The sequence below is a fragment of the Coloeus monedula genome, assembly GCF_965178545.1.
Source record: "Coloeus monedula genome assembly, chromosome: 10".
Taxonomy (NCBI): domain Eukaryota; kingdom Metazoa; phylum Chordata; class Aves; order Passeriformes; family Corvidae; genus Coloeus; species Coloeus monedula.
Window position 1 is genome coordinate 17,180,527 of NC_138790.1, and position 17,587 is coordinate 17,198,113.

A 17,587-nucleotide genomic window follows, 5' to 3' on the forward strand; every position below is an offset into this window, starting at 1 on the left:
TTAGGTGATATCACAGTCTATTTTACAAGTTTGGGGTAACAGGATGTGTGGACCAGTTACACAGAAATCCAGCGAAAGGATAAAAATCTACATGAGAAAAATGAAAAGGTTAACTTAACCCCAAAAGAAAAGCATTGAGAGTTTGGTTTGAGTGGAAATGGGAGATTATACCAGGGTCCAGAGAAGTAGAAAGGATGAGACTACCATAAATTTACAGTACTGGTTCTGCATGACCATCGTTTGTCTGTGTTCAGAGACAGCCTCTCTTCCTGAGGGCATCGCTGAGCAGATGGCCCCGTCTCTGAGGGTTTGGTCTGGTCTTGTCAGAGGAGAAAGCAAAATAACTGATGGGCAAAGGTCACAACCCACGCTGAGCTGGTCCCCAGGGTCACCGCCTACAGGAGTGTCTTCCACTGGATAGTCGGGGGGTTCTGCACCAAGAACTGTATGGAGGAAAACTAAAACAGCTCCAAAAAGCCCCATCTCAAACGTAGAAAAGTCTCACTCTGGAAGTGCTTACGAGAAGATCGTCATCATAGAATTTGGTTTCTATAATAACATTACCACTGCAGGAGGAAAGGAGGAGAAAGAGGAGGTGTTAGAAGGATGCATGGACAGTGGACAGATTGCTCCTCTCCACACTCTCACAAGCCTGGGCTCCCACCTTGACCCCCCCCCAACATGATCTTTGGTTTGGAGCTGCACACAGTGAGCACTGTCCTGGTCTGGCTCAGTCAGAACTGAGGGATCTCCCAAACACATTCCTGTGTGGAATGTTCCCCTCACACCTCCCATGTCTGAGCACAGTACTGCTCAGGCTGCAGAGTGCTTGGACAGCAAACTCCTGCTCACTCCTATTGCTAAAAATAAACTAGCAGTCCCAGCACCTTCAGGCCCCTCTCTCCTGCAGGAATTGTGAAAACTAATGGGAATTCTTTTTTTGTTATCCTTCTCTGTCCTTTAGCGCTGAGCAAGCTACATCAACCAACTTAACATGTCATTTCCCTCAAGAAGTGCTTAAATGCAAAGACACAGGCATATTTTATACAAACTGCAATGGAAATGTGGATTTGGGTGTGACAGAAGCTCTGGGGATTTAACTTGCTGACTTTTGAGATTTTGGCACATAAAATAAGAACTCTGGGACCATTACAACACCTCGACACCTGAGCAGTGTGATCTGGCCCTGTGTAAACAACCTGGCTCTTGAAAACCAAAGCAGCAGTTCTACCTCCACTGTGGCTCTTGGTGTCTGTAACACTGAACCTCCTGTGAGTGTAAGGTTTTGCTGTGGTGTGGACAACGTTTGAACTTAAATGGAATGTTCTCAATCTCATACTCGGTCATCCTGGGAACTCATGCAGAGTGTCTTGGTTAGCACCAAGTATCACACCTCCATTCTCTCCTGGTTTGGAAACACCAAGACAAACATGAGATCTTTGGGAATATCAGAAAGTGAGGGGTTCTCCAAATCTTAGCAGCTGGAAAATGATGACTTCTTTGGGCCACAAATTCCCCTTTGAATTTCTTTGGGCTGGGGGTTCTACTGAAAAGCCTCAAGAATTACTTTAGGACACCTCCATGAATAGGAGAGAGCAATCTGGGCTCCCCACTACACATGGACATACTTCAGGGAAAGAATGGGACATTGGAAAATCCTCAAGGTCATTTGAAAACTAGCTTCTCTTGACTCCCAGTTCTAAAAACATCTTGAATTCCTCAGATGATCAAAACCAACTTGTCAGATGTCTTTATTTCTTTACTCTGGTTCCCCAGCCTGGCTCCTCCTGTATTGACTGACAGTGCCTAGCTCTGGGAGCTGAGGACGTGTGCAGCACCTCCAAGGTTCTGAGCAGGCTGTGCCAGGAGCACTATTGGAACGCTGGTGCTCTCTTCCAAGCCCGCTCTCTCTTTGAAACGTGCTGTGAATGGGAATCAGTGCTGGGAGCTCCCATCCCAGTGCCTTCTCTATGCGACTGGCTTTGCTCCAGACAGGGAATAAGAGGAAAAATGCTGGAGAGGGAGGTCTTCCAGAGGACACAGTGACCTTGAGGTGAGACTGGCTGCTCCCTGTCTGCCTCTTGTTGGCAGCAGGGTTCCCAAACCCTTCTGTTTCTGGCAGTGCACTCCTTGTGTGCTTGCCAGCACCCATCCAGCACTGCAGGGAGGATGGTTACACTTCCCAAGAGCCTTCCTCCAGGAGCCTTTCCCCCCAAAGCTGGAGCCTGGCTGCCCACACTGAGCAATGCCCAGCACGTGCCACTGGGACACGTCTGAGGCACTGCTGCCCTGCTCAGGAGCCCATGTGCACACGGAGCCAGGACTGCACTGTGAGGAGGGGGTGTGAATCTTCCTACAGGTGACTGTAAAATGACTGATTCCTACCTGTTAAGGGTATTTTAGCCCCAGATACAACTCAGTGCATAGTGTATACAAATGTATATAAATGCATGTACACTAAATGTGTATAAGCCAATGTTAAAGACACAAAATGTTACAGTGATGAAACAAACACTAGAGCAGCTACCACAGGTGATCTATTGCATGAACTAAACTACTTTGGACAAGAGTCAGTGATCAATAGCTGATTTAAAAATGGCCCAAAAATCTGCTGGGTTTTTTTGTCCCCTGGTTGTAAGGGGTATTAAGTAGAAAAATATTTTTAAATCCTTTCACGATTAACCTTCCAAAAAACTGAAGTAACTTTATTAAAGAATCAGTTTCACTTTCTCCAAACCTTTATTGCTATATTAATGCAAACTGGACCTATGGGAAGGAAGGTAGTGAGGTTGGCTTAGCCCCTTTTATCTCTCAACAACTAACAGCAGTGAGGTGATTCAGAGCTGGTAGCAGTTCCCTCTCCTCTTTCCCACCGTTGCCCCCAAGGAAATGCCACACACGGCTTTTGCTTTGCCTGCTCTCAGATTCTGCAAGCCCAAGGCACTCACGTTAAAACGTTAGCTGGCATCATCTGTGATTCAGGTGCTGCCTCTATCAAGGACTGCCAAGTGTTTGTGGAGTTAGGAATCACAAAACCAAATTCAAAGAACCATTCTGCAAAGTAAAACAAAACAAAAAAAAAAGATCCAGAGGCATTTGAAAGAAGAAAATTCACAAATGGTCCTTTTGCTTTTCACCTGACAGGCTGGGCAACTCCCTAAACTGTCCTGCTGGGCTGCCAACATTTTACATTTAAATTACTTCGTACAGTTTAAACTGCACTGAACCCTGCCCTCCTCTTAGAGCAGATACTCCCTTTCTAAAATAGCTGATGGTACTGATAAGGTCAACCACTTCCTTAGCATTTGGTGGAAATTTTAACACACCTAATTGGGAACAGGGAAGCCACACTCCTCCTCCTGCAGACGTCCCTGGGATCCAGCTGAGGCTAAGTGTGCAACTGGTTGCCCAAAAGACACAGAAGAGCTCAATGTTTTATCTGCCCCTCCTCAAGCCCAGATTAAGAGCAGCACTGCAGTGAGGGGGGTCAGATGTGCAGTTGTGGGGTCACTGGCATTGCTGTAACCCAGGTAAACCAGAGGCTCCAGCCTGGCACTCTGAGGAAGACCCAGGAATTCCAGTAATAGCTGACTCTGAAATAACCTGTTTCCTTGCCTCAGGCAGCCTGTGGTGGATTTATGCCCTCAGACATGATTACCCAGCTTTTTTGCTTACATAACAAAGTGTTAATACACTTATGAAATGCTATCCTTAATACTGTGGCCCATTAGTCCTGACAAGATGAGTGCTTCAGTGCTACTCTGAAAAATTAAAATCACCACATTCAACCCGTTTTAGTCACTCTAATCCCTGCTCTGCTGCGGGTCAGTCCCTGTGCTGCAGCACACAGAGCACATCCATACCTTCTAGACACTGCCCTTTGAAATAAACTTTCTGTTCCAGACGGAATTTTTCCATTTGTTCTGCTGAGGAAAAGTTTAACTCCCGAGATACTGCTTTGCATTTCAGGATTTTTTTAGGAACTCGAGCTGTGAAACAGAAAAAGCATTATTTGGACACAGTAAAATGCAGCTTCTGCAGGTATTATTATTATTCAATACTTGGAAATAATGATTAGGACTAATACAAGATCATAGCAGCAGGAAAAATGCAAACACAAAGGACTTTGTTTTTACATTTGTTTTTACATTTGCAAGAGTGAAATCCAAGATGCAAATACCTTAAGTACCTTGCCCACAGCCAAGAATGACAGAACCAGGGATACAACACTGATCTCTCAGACTCCTAGTTCTTAGTTGTTTGTTACTAAACCCCATAATTTTTCAAGATGAAATATAAGATGCAACTTAAATTTTTACTTGAGGAATTGTGCTGAAGATCACTGGCAGCCAAAGGGCTGCTTAGCACACCAAGCCTCTTAGCCCTTCTCACTTTCCCTTCACTCTCAGACTGTGCATCCCCAGAGCAAACCACAACTGTGAGTTTCCCAGCCCAGCAGCACTTCCTCAGCCATCTCAGAGCTCTGGGAAGTGTCCTGTGGAAGTAAATGACTGCTCCCTTAACAGTGAGACCTACCCAGGCTGTAAAGCCAGAACCACACTGGAAGGTTTAAGAGAGCCATTTGACAATCCAGGTTTCTGGGCCCTTGCAATGGGTGAGACACCAACAGCAAATGGCAAACTGTACCCAGTAGATGTTTCACAAGATGATTTTTTTTTTTAGAGGTGGAGGAGTAAGAGAAGGGACAGTTTGAGACCACTGATTAAGAGTCCTAATCAGGAGAATATGGGGGGGAGTCAATACAGTAAAAATCTCCCAAACCCATCATACTTCAGTGATGTGATTGTGCATAATCCTTCCTGCATTTTAGAGAATGTTTCATGTGAATTTATTAGAAAGAAAGAGGGAAGACAGCTGGCATGTGCTTTATGAGCCAAACTGTTCCAAAATGGAAAGAATACCAAAACATCCATCAACAGGCAGCAGCTTGGTGTTTAATAACAGGAAGAGTCTCCCAAACCCTAGGCAAATCTACCTAATGTAGAACAGTTTAATAGAGTAGGGCCCTGACATGAGACCAATCTTGAGAGCTGGAGGCTTAGAGAATGTAAGCCAGCATCCTACCCCAAGGAGAAGTACACAGCCCACAGTTTGTTAAAAAAAAAAAAAAAGATTAAAAAGAAAATTAAAAGTGTAATGCAAGTGTTTTAAATGTAAAAGATCTCTAATTATTTTTATGGGATTTTTTGCACCATGGAAATCTGCATGGCACCATCCTTTACTACCCTCATCAGTACAGACTACACCACTGTGGGTAAACATCCCTTTGCAGTTAAGTGTAAAATGACTTGTTAAAACTATTCTGCAATTTAGTAATTTCATTTCCTTCATCCCCAAGACAGACTGCTGAGAATGTTTGCTTTAACATTGTAAAACTACCAAATAAATAGTTACTTTTAATAAAAGTAGGACTGCATTGTCTTTAAACATCTAAGACAGTTTAATTTACATCTATACCATAAAGCAAAAATTTTAATTGAAATTATTTTTTTAAGCTCATTTAACTTTTATTTCTCTTTTTATTTTCTATTAAAAAGATAGAAAAGAAGGAAGTTTGATTCTCGTCAGTTAGGTCCATTTTAAACCATGCTGGGATGCAGATAAGCATAGACTTAATCCTAAATTTACTATTGCTTTTTGTTAACTTTAGGATGTACTATACCTGCACATTTATTTAAGCACTTACATGGTTAATATACATTTATTCAGATACTTTATGCTGATTAGATCAAAAAGCGTTGAATGACACATTTCTTATTTACTAAGCAAGTCATTTTGGGTCCAACTGTGTTCAGTTAAAACTGAAATTCAGTTAAAATATCCATATAATTATGTTCTCCTTTCATTTAAATAAAGCTACCTTAAATATTTGGGACACATAAGAAAGCAAGTTATCTTAGCCAAAGTGATTTTACATTTCAAACTACACCTTTTCTTAGATAATGAAAGGACTGTTTGTATGTCATGAATGAAAGCTGGCTGTGGGGATTCTGTAAGAGCTACACCTCAGCAGCTTACTCCAAGATTTGCTTGTATATTGGAAGAAATCAAACTTTACAGATTTGCATCTTCCAAATTGCCTCCCAGTTTTGAATGCCCTGTCACTGAATCGAGCTGGCTGGAAAAGCCCCTGCTGTCAAAAGCTGGTTTAGATGATTAATTCCAGTTTCAGGTGCTCAGGCTGTGATTTTCACTACTTAAGACAGTTTAATGTTAAGACTTTGGCAGCAACCCAATACCACATTAATATTGTTTTTATTTCATCTAAGTGGTAATAGTAAGTTAAGGTAGTAACACAGTATCATGATTTGAAACTTAAGAGTTCATTTTATAAAGAAACTTGTACTTAAATCAAATAGAAGTCATGTTTAAAAAGCAAATAGAAGTCCTGTTTAAAGAAATTTTATTCACTCTGCTATATATTTGGTTCTTTGTTTGCTATTGTCTAGACTGTGATTTGCCCTGAATGGCCACAGAACATACACACACACACACACACACACACACACACACAAGTACTATATAATGACTTTAAGACACATATGGACTTAATTTTAAAACAATTATTCTGTTTGCCCTCACTGCTTCTGCTGCAGGACTGTACCAGAACCGTATTTTCCCACAACTTTTAATTCACCATCAGATCACCCTGTTCCGTTGGATGTCTCCCCCGCTTCCAGCCTATTTATTGAGCATAACCTATCTACTTCAGATTTCTTTTCTAGCTATGACATACAAGAACTGCTTTTTTCATCTCTTCTCCCAAGGAAGACCATCCTCCCATCTGTAATATTTTCAGTGGCTTCTCCTAATAGCTCTCCTCTGCATCTGCTACAGTTTGCAGTCATCCATCTTTTAGATGGATGAGTGAACTGTGCACCAGATAAGGTCTTAACTACTCCTTGTACAATGGGCATTAATCTCAGGCCAGAGTATGTTTTAATTAATTCCCCAAGCTCCTCTGATGGAGATGACAGTTCCTGTTTTATTTGTGATGAAAATCTGAGGCACAGTGAGGTGATATGATTTGCCCAAGTGACAAAGGTGACATCTGTCCTTCAAAGCAGGGGTATGTTTGCAACTCAGGTGACCCAGACATGCAGCACCACCCAGCCCCAAAACTCAGAATAAAATCACACAGTACCTTCATGCTCCACTCCAGGTACAGACAGATCTTCTGTTCCTTGCCAGAGAATTTTCCCTGTTTCTGCATCCCGAAGGTTCATCCAATTTCTGATTGGGAAGCAAATAAGGAAAACAAGCTATCTATATCCCTAAATGCTCTGTGTAGTATTCTTTGCTGAGCTCTGAAATAGGCTACTCCAGGTGAGTTTCAGTCATGGTTTCTGATTCTCAGGAGGCCAAGGAAAAGAGATGCTTTTTCCCCAAGAATAAATGAACAAGCCAACCCCTGACCAGAATGAATGCAACAAGAATTGTATAGCCACAGATTTAGTTTTCACTTTAGACTGAAGCTTGTTAACCTCATTTATCATTTTCCATTGCTTCTAAAGGATAAAGGCAGTGTCACTGTGCTGCAGAGAAGCAAGAACATTGCTAACAATAACAGATAATTCTACACAAACAATTGCTGTTCTCCAGCATTTGAAAAACACCAGGAAAAGGAGTCCTTTCTACATAACATGGTAAAAAGAGTAACATTCAATCAAGCTTGTTGTCTTAGCTTACAAAATAGTAACATCAAGGGTTGTTCTATTGCTGTTGACCTCGTAGCTGCCACTCATGGGAATTCTTCAGCTGCTGAGTGCTAAGCAAAGAGAGATCTTCTCTTCACTCTCAGCAAGTGAGGCTGTGCCAGCTTTCAAAATGCCCAGATCAGTGAATTAGTCAATAAATTTATAGGCAAGTAGGAAATATTCATATTTCCAAAGGGACAGTTAATAATGATCTTAAGCACACCTTCGAAAAATCTCTCTCACAGGATAACTCAGACAATGACAGCTCAGAACAAGGAGCCTGCACACCTGCCTGATGCCATCTTGAACAGGGACACAGCCATCCATAAGCCTCAGGCCCTCCTGCTCCGCAGCTCCTCAGGGTGGCTCCGACGATTCACCAGTGTCAATGCCAGAGACTGAACAGAGCAGACTTGTGGGATGAGCCCACACAAACCAGAGCCTTTCCAGGAGCTCCCTTGGCTGCTTTATGGCAGTGCACCCTTCATACTCAGTACTGCCTACAACAACTGCTCAAGGAACTGGCTGGGGAGGTGGAGAGACAGAAGAGGGACAATATGGACCTTGACATGAGTATAAATAGGAGCTGTTGGAGATTTGCATATTGAACTCATCCTCTAACATACGCAGTTTCCAGGCAGACTCACAAACTCATCACATCGATCACATTTTTCCAGAGCTCCCAGGAAGAAACAGATGCTTTAGCAAATTTTGCATTACAGGGTAATATTTGTTTTAAAATTATGTGTATGGAGGAAGGGAAGAGAAAATGGCTGCTTCAACAGAGATGTGAGGAGTTTTTCCCTTGCTGAGGGCTGGTCAGACTTTCCATGTCTCACTGAAAGGACAAAGGGAATGTGTGCACAGGGTCTGTTCACACAAAACTTAGCAACAACTTGGAGCATGGGAAGGGGGAACATAGGGCAGCCTGCTCATGTCCTTCCAGGCCTGTTCTAAACACGATGGCTACCACTTGTTCTGGGATTAAGGTAAGAGAGAAAGGGGCAGAAGATGAAAAACATCCTCTGAGGGTCCCATATGGCACCTCCAAATCCTAACAGGAAGCTGCAAAGTCTAGCTCTCTCCCCAGCCAGCAACCCAAGGGAGACAGGGGCTGGCAGGGAAGTCAGAGAGAGAAAAGGAGCAGCAGAATGGCAAGAAGAACCTGCAGCAGGGCTGGGCATTTCATGTAGTGCTGGCTGGAAAAGTCGAAGTCCTCAGCCAACACAGCCTGCAGGATGGAACTGCCCCAACTGTAATTTAAAATGTAAAAAAAATCCACCGTTTTTCCATACATCTTCCCACACACAAACATACAAACTAGCCAGGGTGAAGTTATTTGCATAGAAAGCAGTGTGCCATCTATCAAATGCCATGTACGAGGGGAAAATAACAAATGAGACAATCTGAGCATCTCACTGACAAACTCATTTATCTTCCCGACACTCTGCCATGCAAACACTCCTAACTATTAGCTGAGCAGTAATTTAGTAAATTGGGCACTTGATTATCAAAAACCTGTACTACCTTTAAAAAACGTTCCCCTCACAAGTGTTTACTTGCTATTTGTTCACAATCAATATCCGTCAGAGTTATGAGCTCCCAGGTTTGGCCACACTGGCCAAACAGAGCACTAGCCAAGTTCCTCTGAACTGGAAATGAAACACTGACCAGGACAGCAAACCCAGCACTGCAACTGAACTGATCCAGCCTCCCAATTGCTATATCAGTACTTTAACTAACGGACCATTCCTTTTCCTTGCCATGACTTGCCTTGCCTTCCCATCCCTCTTCCCTTGTCAATTTTTGGAGCACTCTAAAATCACATTTACCATTTTCAAAAGTATTATATTAGAAGTGCCCTTCAGTGAGAAGTAGCCTGACAGCTTAATTATTATCCTTACTTGAAATACACAGTTACAGCGTGTTAGTGACCTACTATTTCTGGTGAGAGAAAACACTACTGCACACTACTGACCTCTGTAACTTCTCCCTATCAGGATTTCTCTCTCAGTCCAGTCCAAGAAAGATGATACAAGTTATGTTGCTCTGCTGAACAATGTTAACATTTAAAATGTTTGTTAACATTTGGGGTGCTGGGCATCTATAAACTGCTATCTGGCTTTATTTTGTTTATTGATGTTCCACTGTAAAAGTAAATCCATGCAGGACAGCCTGCTCCATGCTTTGTATTATGACTGTCAAATTCACGATGAAGAATAAATAAAAAGCTCAAGGCTATACCCCTGCTGATGAGACCATGCCTCATACATGCAGCAATGCACACCACAGTTCCTAGAAAATATCTTGTATTTAAACAAACTGAACATTGCTAGCCTGTGTAAATTCCTTATCAAATAAATAAAGGTTTAATGTCAGTGTAGCCAAAGGCTTTCTGACCTTGACAAGTCCGTGTGCTGGCTCAGGACATGCTTTTGCAACTTCTGCAACTGAAGAAGCAAAATCAACCTGCTAATCAGAGTGTATGCAAAGAGTAAAAACATGTGGACCCAAACATATTTGAAGGGATCAGAATACACCAGCCAGTTCACAAGTTTTTTCCCAGTAACTAAGCATTATTAAAAGGGAAGAACAAATCATCAGATCTTAGAAGCACACACACACACACAATCTCTTTCTATTGGAAAAAACACTTCATGTACAAAAGGTTAATTCTTTTTAAAAAATAAATGTTTAAAAAGAAACAGGCATATGGAAAATGTTTAAGTCAAAAATCGAGGTAATGTACAAAACTTAACTGTAATGGAATTAACAAAAAAAAAAGAGGCAAACCCCATCACAAGTGATTTCTTGACAAGGGAGTAACTGACAAAGCAGCAGCTATACTGCTTACCTAGTCAGCAGCTTATCACACTATTTCTGTCATCTTGGATAGGAAGGCTGGTACTAGGACATACCCCAGAGTGAAGAAAATGCACATCTTGAACGAAACCTAGATGCACTATTATCTTCTAATGTGTTTAATTGGTTTAAGATTCTTCCACCCCAGCATGAGAGATATTGTTACTAAAAATAAAGAGTGCTCCACCTCCTGAGCAGCAGTGGAGACCTGCGGGCAGGATGACAAGGGCATTTTAAGCATTATTGAAAAGGAGAAAGTAAATTAATATTGGTTTAATACAATTACTCTTTTTGAAGAGGTTCATGTTAAGCCACTTGACAGGGGGTAGCTAAGAAGAGCAAGTAGGAAGCCAGGCAATTCCAGCTTTGTGAAGTTTCTATATGTTGAGGGAGGGGAAGGAAGAACAGTAGTGTATTCCTAATTCAGTTTTCTCACTCTTACACCATTAAATTTTCATTCACCTGGATTTTGGGGGCTTGCGGTTTTTTTTTTGGAAACAATGTCTGATTTAAGACTCAATAGATCAAATACTCTTCAATCCTGAAGGCAAGAAAGGATTAGGTAGTACAGCAGAAGGAAGGGTGTACTGTTGATCTATTTATATTCCACCACCTATTGGGTCAGCAAAGTCTTACATAAAAGCTTTGTAGTAGCTGGAACCTGACTTGCTTTATATACATGACATGAATTAGCTTCCTCATAGACCTACTTTGCTTAGCCTGATGAAGGGGAATGGTTTGTGCATTTCTAAATCCAAATTTTGCTTTCTTGAATACCTCTGTTGTCAGAAGTTCTCTTTTTTTGTATCTGTCATAGAGATCACTTGGTTCAAACAAATCAAAACGTACATTCTTATCTTTCAGTGCTTTAGCATTGCAAAAGATTGCCTTGTATTACCACACTTGTAATTAAGAGTAGCCTTGAAGAAGAGAATGAGTACAAACAAAATTTATCATTAAAGTAGTATGGAGTTAAAAGAAGTTCTGACTCAATCTTCCTGACTATTATTTGTATGTTTTAATGTTTAGCACTTCTTGAATATCTCAAAGGCTGTGGCAAACAGTAGGTGTCATTTCTTTTGTTAAAATGATCCATTTTTCATTTTATTCCTTGCCGTCTACACCATTCTAAAACCTCAGGAACTGCAGTACTCTTATATTTCATAATAAAAACAAGGCTAATGTTCATAACCACTCCTAGAAGGAAGGTCTTTCATCATCTTTGCCAGCTTTTTTTTTTTCCACATGAAATGCAACATTAAAAACAGTTCACTACATGCCAGGTCCAAACAGCATCTCAACAATTACATGTTAATGAGACCTGTCCTCTGGGAGAAGGTGGAACTGAAAGCCCCAAACAAGTCAGACAACAATCCCTGTTGCAGACCCAAATAAGCTTCTGATCTGAACTTGCCAACCTTCACTCCTGATTTTACACACTCTGTTGTGAAAAGCAGACACAACCAGGCAGTCATGACATGGGGCAAGCACATTACCTTACAAGCAAGTAAAGATCACACTTTAGGGATTATGTTTATATCAGACATATTTTCCCAGAAGAATATTTGCATCTCAGTTGCTTCAGTCCAGTCTGAGGAATCAGGACCAATATAAATTATGCAAAGTAACTACTAAACTACAGGACTACAAAGTAGACCACCTAAATGGCCTTACGCTTCTCCTCCACTCATGCCATTCATCCTGTCATCTTTGCAATCTCTGATCTTACTTTTTATTACAACTTCCACAGAACTCCTAATTGTGTGCTTAAATTAAATCATACGCATAGACGTTCTGCTGACTCAGGTCCTTGAATTCACTCTGTTCACACTCAAGAGAAATGCTGCTGCCTGCTGTTTAATAAACCACAAGTACACATGCTGGCAGTGTTCTTCCTAGCCTAAGGATGAAATTCAGTGCAACATCCTATCTACTGAATGAGCATCCATCCTTTCTGTGTAGTAACAGGAATACCAACACACAAAAACTGAAAGTTATTCCTCACACATTACTGGAGCCTTCGGGTATAGTACTGTCAACTTCTGCTTCCAGAAAGCAGCACACTTTCTTGAGTTCCTGATTAGACCAAAAACATGCAATGACAGCTCCTACAGGAGCAGAACTTTAAAAAACCTCATCTATTATAAATCAACTTTCCTGGAGTGATGCACAAGATATGGGTTACTGTGCTTCTCCAAATGATGGGAGGTGCTGGGGACTGGAAAGGTGCTCTATTAAATCCTCAAATGGAAGGAAGCCAATTATCCCTTCAAAGCACTCCTGACACTCCTCCACTTGCTGTAAAAGAGCCTGCTTTTCAAGTCTCCTGTACAGAACAAATTGCTGTGCAACAGAAGCCAGGGAGATCCACAGATTAATGTGAACCACATGACAAAATGCAGCAAAAATCCTCAGCAACCAACAAAGTCGTTTCACATAAAATTATGTAATCAGAGGGATATATTTAACAGCTACAGCATCACAGCAAAAATATCAACACAATATCACATACCCGTATACTTTATACTTCCCTTTACACCTTCTGCCTTACATCTCTGTGTGTGCATGCACAGATCTGGTATCACCACCATGAATTTCCATCTAACATCCATCACACAGTTCTGGATTAAGCTGCTCTTGGCCTGTATTTGGAAAGACAGTTACACAAGTTACTGCACGCCATGCCAACCTTACCTTAGCTGTAATAGAAAATTATGGTAAAAGGGCAGAAGTTAATATTGCTCCCTTCTACTGTGTTAAGTAGACAGAGCTCTGATCATTCCCACTGGGCAGTAGGGTGGCCCTGGAGTGAAGCTCCAGTACTCCCTGCTTTGTGTCACATTCTCCCTGTGCCTTGGGTGACCATTTTGAAACTGAGCTATGTTCATACCAAGTATTTCCTGCTTGAACCTTGGAATACATTTTAATTTAGCAAGGCTCACTGTGAAAGTCTACAACAAAAATGCAGCCTAGGTCCATTCACAGCCAGATCAGCTGCAATGGGATGCCAATAAACTAGAGAACTATAGAACCTGTTTATCTCTACAAACATTGGAAACAAAGTAAACCCACATCCAGCATTTGCTAATAAAAATTTTATCCACTTAAACATCTGTGCCTTTGAACAGTTTAGGTTGAAAGACACAAATATTATTCAGTATTTTCATCAAAATGAACAACTAACATCCATCTGTACTCCACAGCATCCTAGTGACAGCATGTAGCAGAACAAGGCAGAGTTTGCTTTAAGTTAGTTTACGTTTAATTTTTAGTGTTGGCAATTAACTGTCTGAAAATACTCAGAGTGAAATCTCTCCAAATCTTAAATATTTAAATCAGAATTTGTGACACCCACAGTAGACTTAACAAAAGCAGGTACATGTATGAAAACAATGAAGATGGAGAGCTCCTAGACTCTGGAAGGAGAAGTGTCCACCATGGGCAGGCACGGTGAGAGAATGTGTTTTCTTTCTTTGGTAATACCCATCAGTACTGCAAACTAAGCCAGGCTTCAATGTCACTGACTTTTCCTCTCTTCCTCAAACAGAAGGAGCAAGAAACAAACAGATGCACATTTTAAAGGAAAGCATTACGTATCTACTGAAAATGAAGCTAAGGGTCATCAGGAGGGAAAAACGGAAAAAAGAATAAATTATAGTGGTTTGTACACAGCTGAACCAGGGATGCAGACACTACTGCTTCAAGGTTTACACCTCTGTCCAGGTAAGTCTAGTGTTGAAGAAGCTTAACTCTTACCAAGTCCAGCAAATTTTGTCAGTGATGAGCAATAGGAACCAGTTTAGGTATTTGCAAGTAACCTTTGATTTCTTCAGACAAAAGTAACAACACGTGACACTCCCGAGCAGCTCCTGCCTGCAGCAGATGAGGACACTGCCCTGCTACCCCAGCACACCAGGCAGGGCTACAAGAAAAGGCTTCTGGAGAGCATGCCAGGCACTTCTCTGGGAACTAAACTCAACCCAGAGAGATTAAACCACTTCTAATCACAAAAAACCCCCCCATACGCTAAGATTTGAGATCCCTAACAAAAAAAATTTAAAGTAAAACCCAAAATGTACTCGTGGTACAATGAATATGATGTTGTTTAAAGTGAGAATAAGCTCCAAATCAAATCTATACACACATCACTGGCTTATGGGGCAGATTCCCCTGTTAGAGGGAGCAAGCTGCCTTCTGTGCCAGATCTGTTTGCTACTATCAGAAATATGCTTTGTTTCCACTAGAGACAGATGTTAAAATGGTCCCTAGAACCAGATAACAGTGCCAAAATAAAAGCAAGCTGAAGCAATGTAGTGGTTTCATGTGTTTTCTGCCACCTGTGTTTTTTAGGCTTTTCTTTGGCTTACCTCAATAGCCTTGACAGAATTCCTTCATACCAATGCCTCAGCAGGAAAAACAACATGTGAGCACATCTGGAGATTGCTTTACAGTCTAGGTAGTAAAACAATCAATAACTTGGAAAAACTCATCATTCCTTGTAGGACCATGAATTGCACAAAGAAAATTATTTTTTCTTTTCCAGTGCAGTAACACCCAACTCCTCCCATCTTCCCTGCATTTTAAATGCATCTCAAAAATTAGCATGTTAGAAAAGCCTGAGCTTGTGCTAAGAACCCTTTGAATATGAACATAATTAATGTCATCAGTAATACTCTGATTTTGCAGAAACAGCAGGTGAATCAATGGGAATGATGTATTCATCCGAGAAAAGAATGTGACCTTTAAAATCCATAGGGCTTTATCAGAACGTAATTTTAAAGTGTGTTGCTCAGTGGAAAGAACAAAACTGAATGTAACTAGGGAGAAAGCTAACAGAGGCATCATGTATACAAGGGAAACTAAAAAGACAGTTGAAACACTGGAACCTCCTTATAGAAGATGCCTGGCCTATATCAAAAGTTAAGACAGATTGCAGGACAGCTTGAGGCTCTGGTTGAGCCACAACCAGAATGCTTAAAATCGAGTTAAATTCTTTAAACCCAAAAACAATTGGAATCAGTTTGTCCACTTTTTAATTTTAGCACATCAAACAATTTTCCTCTCTGCAAGTGAACACTGAAAGTGATTCAGCAATTGAAATAACTTTATTTTGTCTTAACTACTTCAAAACAATAATTTCTTCACAGCTGAACTATTATGGTAGCATTTCAAGGTTCTCATCAATAAGTGAACTAGAAGGAGTTTCATGGAAACAATCTATCAAGGGCTTCTGGTACATAACTTCATTTTCATAGATAAGGTTGCAGCTAGAAGCCCTCACAGGAATTTATCTCCCTGTAAATCGTTATGGACTATTGTTCTTTACAGAGCTGATGTCACGACAGTTATGCAACAAAATCAGCTTTAATGGAATGAGGCATTTTAAGCCTCAATACGCCTCTTTATTTCATACAATTATTCAACTGTTTTAAAATATGCATTATATTGGCTTCCTTATAAAAGAAAGCTTGGATTGATTTCATGTCATTTTTGCAACACTGGAGGATTGGATTTTTTATGTCTAAAAGGATCTTCACACTTCCCCATATTGAAAGGGCACAGACCTGAGCAGAGGAACAATGACTTCTTTGACCAAATTTTTAAAAGGGATAAACATGGCTGCTTAGCTGGCATTTTCATAGAGTTTCACTTGAATGACCTGTAGCCTTGTGTGCAAAATGGAGAAAAAGCAAACCTAAAAGGCTCTAAAGAGGCAGTTTTATCAGCACTGCTTGTGGCCAGTCAATGCTTTTGTTCCTTGAAGGCCTCTGCAATAATTTCTCTATTGAGCAAAGTGATGTTTATTGAGAATGGCAAAGCTGAGCATCAGCAGGTCCCCCCGCTGTTCCGTTTATGCATTCAACTCCAAGCAATATCTCTGGCTGAAAGTGTCCCCTGGTAAAATAAGCAACTGAATACACAGAAAGCCTCCATGACTTCCAACTGCCTGTGCTTATGTAGTGACTATGTGCTTTTCCCCCCCATTAATGTTTAATTTCTTTTTTCTCTCCTTCATTCCATGTCTCTCTTACAGAGCTCTCTAGCACATCAGCCTATTGAGCTCCAAAGACTGCTTCTGATAGTCCACAGATTTATCAGTTCACGTATTTTAGAAGAATATGTAATTTACTGGAGGCATTAATATATCATGTACTTCTAAGTACAGATATGCAGATTGGAAATTGGTGAGAGGTTTGGCTTTGGCATGAACTGGGCCAGCAGTTTGCACAGCTTCATACTGTCACTGTCATCTACCAAGGGCCACTCCAGATGGGAGGCAAACCCCATCAATTACCTGGAGAGACAGGATGCCCCCCATAACAGGCAATACAGTACAGCTCAGTGATCAGTAACTTAAACCATACCTAGTACTACACTGTGCTTCCAAAACTTCAACTCATGCTCTCAAAGTAGCTTTTTAATAACTGCCTATTGTAGAGACTGGGAAATAAACATGAAGACTTGCTCACAGCCACACAATGAATCAGTAAGAGAAGAGGAAAGATATCTCAGGAGGTGTTTGGCTTCAAGACTTGTGTTTCAACAGACAATACTGCCTCTCTTTTTAGGCAGCCAGGAACTGTGCTCCCTGGCTGATGGAAACTCTTATTGTAACTTGGAGTGACCGCAGGAGCACAGATTGCTGCCATCACACTGTGGGGTGGGTGCCAGTGGTTTCCTTCACTCTGTTTCTCTTGCTTTTGTTGGTTTCTCAGTCACCCTATCTCGAAAGCAGAGTGGTTCTGAATCACTGCCAAGCATTAGTAATGGAAGTGGGAAGCAGAAAGGAAATAAAGAGGACTGCTTGCAGAATTAGAAGGACTTTTTAGTGTCTAAAATGCTGTATTAAAGCAGGACAACAAAATGGCTGTATTAGCTCTGATAATAGAAGCAAAATGGTTCTAAACTAGAAAAATGTGCAAGCCTCTGAAACTTATCAATAATATTCTTGTTCTTTAAGACAACTTAAAAACACACCAGAAATACAAAATAGGAAAGTCATGGGG

The 17,587-nt window shown here is 41.1% G+C and overlaps 1 protein-coding gene across 1 annotated transcript in view; it reads right to left on the minus strand.

Annotated features, from left to right (window-relative positions):
- PDE6D (phosphodiesterase 6D) overlaps nt 1–17,587 on the minus strand; it is a 34,742-nt gene continuing 17,155 nt past the window's right edge. Inside the window, exons 2-5 of the mRNA XM_082287845.1 lie at nt 7,166–7,254; nt 3,864–3,989; nt 2,949–3,054; nt 1–566 (exon numbers count right to left, since the gene is read on the minus strand). Coding sequence (XP_082143971.1) covers nt 485–566; nt 2,949–3,054; nt 3,864–3,989; nt 7,166–7,254 — 403 coding nt within the window. The 3' untranslated portion in view covers nt 1–484. The remainder of the gene's footprint in view (nt 567–2,948; nt 3,055–3,863; nt 3,990–7,165; nt 7,255–17,587) is intronic.